This window comes from Psittacula echo, assembly GCF_963264785.1.
Source record: "Psittacula echo genome assembly, chromosome: 2".
In the NCBI taxonomy this organism is placed as follows: Eukaryota; Metazoa; Chordata; class Aves; order Psittaciformes; family Psittacidae; genus Psittacula; species Psittacula echo.
In genome coordinates this window covers 63,384,005-63,386,873 of record NC_137737.1, presented here as the reverse complement: position 1 = coordinate 63,386,873, position 2,869 = coordinate 63,384,005, and the positions used below count along the sequence as shown (strand labels likewise).

General features: G+C 42.2%; 1 protein-coding gene across 1 annotated transcript; it reads left to right on the top strand.

Moving 5' to 3' along the window:
* Positions 1–332: 332 nt before the first annotated feature.
* Positions 333–1,953, top strand: NRSN1 (neurensin 1; the record flags this gene model as incomplete). The annotated part of the gene is made up of 2 exons (XM_080610789.1): positions 333–521; positions 1,555–1,953. 2 exons carry the CDS (start codon positions 333–335, stop codon positions 1,951–1,953), a joined length of 588 nt encoding a protein of 195 aa, XP_080466915.1.
* Positions 1,954–2,869: the final 916 nt, after the last annotated feature.

Sequence of the window (2,869 nt, the reverse complement as noted above, 5' to 3'; positions counted from 1 at the left end):
CTTACCTGATATATTCCGCTTTTCGCCGTCTCCACAGAAATGTAGTAGCATACTGGTACGAAACATGGGGAGTGGGCATCCTGCATATGAGAGGGAATGTTCCCTTCAGCACCTTTAGGCTGTGCTGTGCCAAGGCACTGAGTGCCTTGGGTTCTCTTGAGCTGAATCACTGCATGCAACTTTACCAGGCTCATTTTTTTGTTTGGAAAAACATGAAGGAAATGTCTCTCCTGGGATGCTTTTCTTCGTGTCAGCTGGAGAGTTTCTAGTTTTGCTCTCCTGCCACATCACTAACAATCTGTTTTGCATGAAACCTCTCGCAGGTAGGAAGGATGAGCTCCTATGCTGACATCTGTGGGTCCAAGCATGTGCAGGGCGGCACTGAGGGAGGGTACCAACGCTATGGAGTTCGGTCCTACCTTCATCAGTTCTATGAGGACTGCACTGCTTCAATTTGGGAATATGAGGATGATTTTCAGATCCAGAGGTCGCCTAGCAGGTGGAGCTCTACATTCTGGAAGGTACCGCATGTTGCTGTTTGCTGGCATTAGAAACTCCCATTGCAGTACTTTCTCATGTAACTCATGAGTTAAGTTATATGGGAAAGTAACTAAGGCCTTCTGTTGCTCAGCTTTCCCTGAGATGATTGAGTTACAATCTGTTTGAAGGCAGGGTACTCTTACCAAGATGAATCAATTTCCAAGGGAGCTCTAGGGTTTTTGGATTCTCTAATTTCTGTGTCACCAGGAGCCATGTCATTGAAACACACAGCATTGCCAGGGAAACTCCACACCTAGCTTGAAAGTGTAGTTTACCTTTGCTCTGCACCCACAATAGTCCTGCCAAACTACTGAGAGTAGGACTGATAGGTTAACAGCAGTAACTCTATGACTGTGTGACTTAGGGATCAAGAAAACTGAAAGGTCTCTATTAAGGTCAGGGAACTTGCCAGAACTTGAGAACATCAGAGGCTGGAAGGGACCCATGAGGCCATCTATTTCAACCCCTCTGCTCCGATGGTAGGGGCATTCTGTGAAAACCAAATTTTGCACTTACACTTGAAATGTGCTAGAAATACTTTGTGATCTGTTCATAGCAATAGCAACTTCCTTCAAATTCCTGCGAAGGAATTTCATGGTGTAAAAGCAAGTGGTGGATATGACACTATGATTATGTGACTATCAGCAGGGGTTGAAATGTTGGTGCTAACCACCACCTAAAGCTAAAGAAATAGTCTGTCATGCAGCACCGGGCTTAAACTGTGATCCTCTCTGTGATAGGGCCTTTGGACATGAAATGCTCTTTGGATGTATAAATATGTGTTCCATTGTTTCCAGAAATGTAAATGCTGAATTACAGTTCTAAAAAGACAGTTTCTCCATATATTCTAGTTCTGGTAGTGTCACATAATGACCTGAAAGAAAAATACCATCCTTCTCCTAGAAAAGAAAACTCTACCTGCAAGACATTGTGAAAGCTAGATGCCTTCTAGGACCACTTACCAACAAAAAACTGTAAATGCATATTAATTTGGTTTGTTTCTTTGTTTTCCAGGTTGGACTCATCTCTGGGACGGCTTTTATGCTCATAGGTTTAACAGTTCTTGTAGTGGGTTTTCTTGTGCCACCGAAAATCGAAGCTCTTGGGAAAGATGATTTTGTTGTGGTAGATACTCGTGCCATTCAGTTTAATGGGTCCCTTGATATATGCAAGCTGGCAGGAGCAATCCTGTTTTGCGTTGGAGGGTCCAGCGTGGCAGTGTGTCTGCTGATGTCTGCTTTTGCTAAAAGTTACTCCAAAGAAGAAAAGTACCTCCAGCAGAGATTCAAAGAGAGAATAGCTGATATAAAAGCCCATGCAAACCCAGTCACAAAAGCTCCAGCGCCGGGAGAATCAAAGATACCTGTCACTTTGTCCAAAGTTCAAAATGTCCAACCTCTATCTGAAACCTGACCCTTCCCTTAGGTTTTGTTTCTCACCTGTAGATCACCTTAACTGGAAAATATCAGCAGTTGTTGGCATACGTGCTAGTCAATTACAACATCCAGTGCTCTTCTATACAAACACACAGCTGAGAGGGAAGCTGCTCCAATACAAATTTAGAATTGGGAAAAGGGAAATGATGTGATTAGGTCTGTGACCAATATATTCAGTGTTTTCGAACATTTTAATCTGTGTTGAACCAGTAAGTCCTTGTAACAACGATTAGGTGTTTAGCTTATCAGACTGCATCCCTGGAAAACATAGGGTGTGTTTATGACAGCTGTACCAAGAACACCCCACATCCCTCTATTTCAAGTTTAGATGAGCTGGCTTTTTGTTCAGTTTTCTTCTTGCCAGTAAAACCCTGTTTAGTCTTACCTTTAACTCCTGGTTCTGCTGTCTGGGAAGCCAAGATTCTGCCCTTGTAATTTGCACTTGTCCTTCTATCACATTCTACAGCCTGCATCAAAGTAATACTGCACAGGTAAAACATACGTGGCAGTGAGTGCCCTTCATTTGATCCTGGTGCATCTCACTTCCCAGTGATGATACTTTCTGGGAAGCTCAAGTTATACTTGATCCTGAGTTACAATTAACCTGTGCGTAACTGCCACTTTTGTCTTGTTTATTGCCATAGTAACAAAAAGAAATAGAAGGAACTCATATGGAAGGAGGAATATGTAGTTGTGTATCTTTGGTTTGATATTGTTTCATTATGTTGTGTTATGTTTGAAGCTCATACGATACGTTTTCGGATGGGTATGGATTACTAAACGTGGTTTGACATGCCCAGGCCTCATATTCTGTCAGTACATTGATGCCATGTTAGATGACCTTAACATACTTATCTAAAGGCATTTTGAAATGCTGTTTATATTTTTATAGA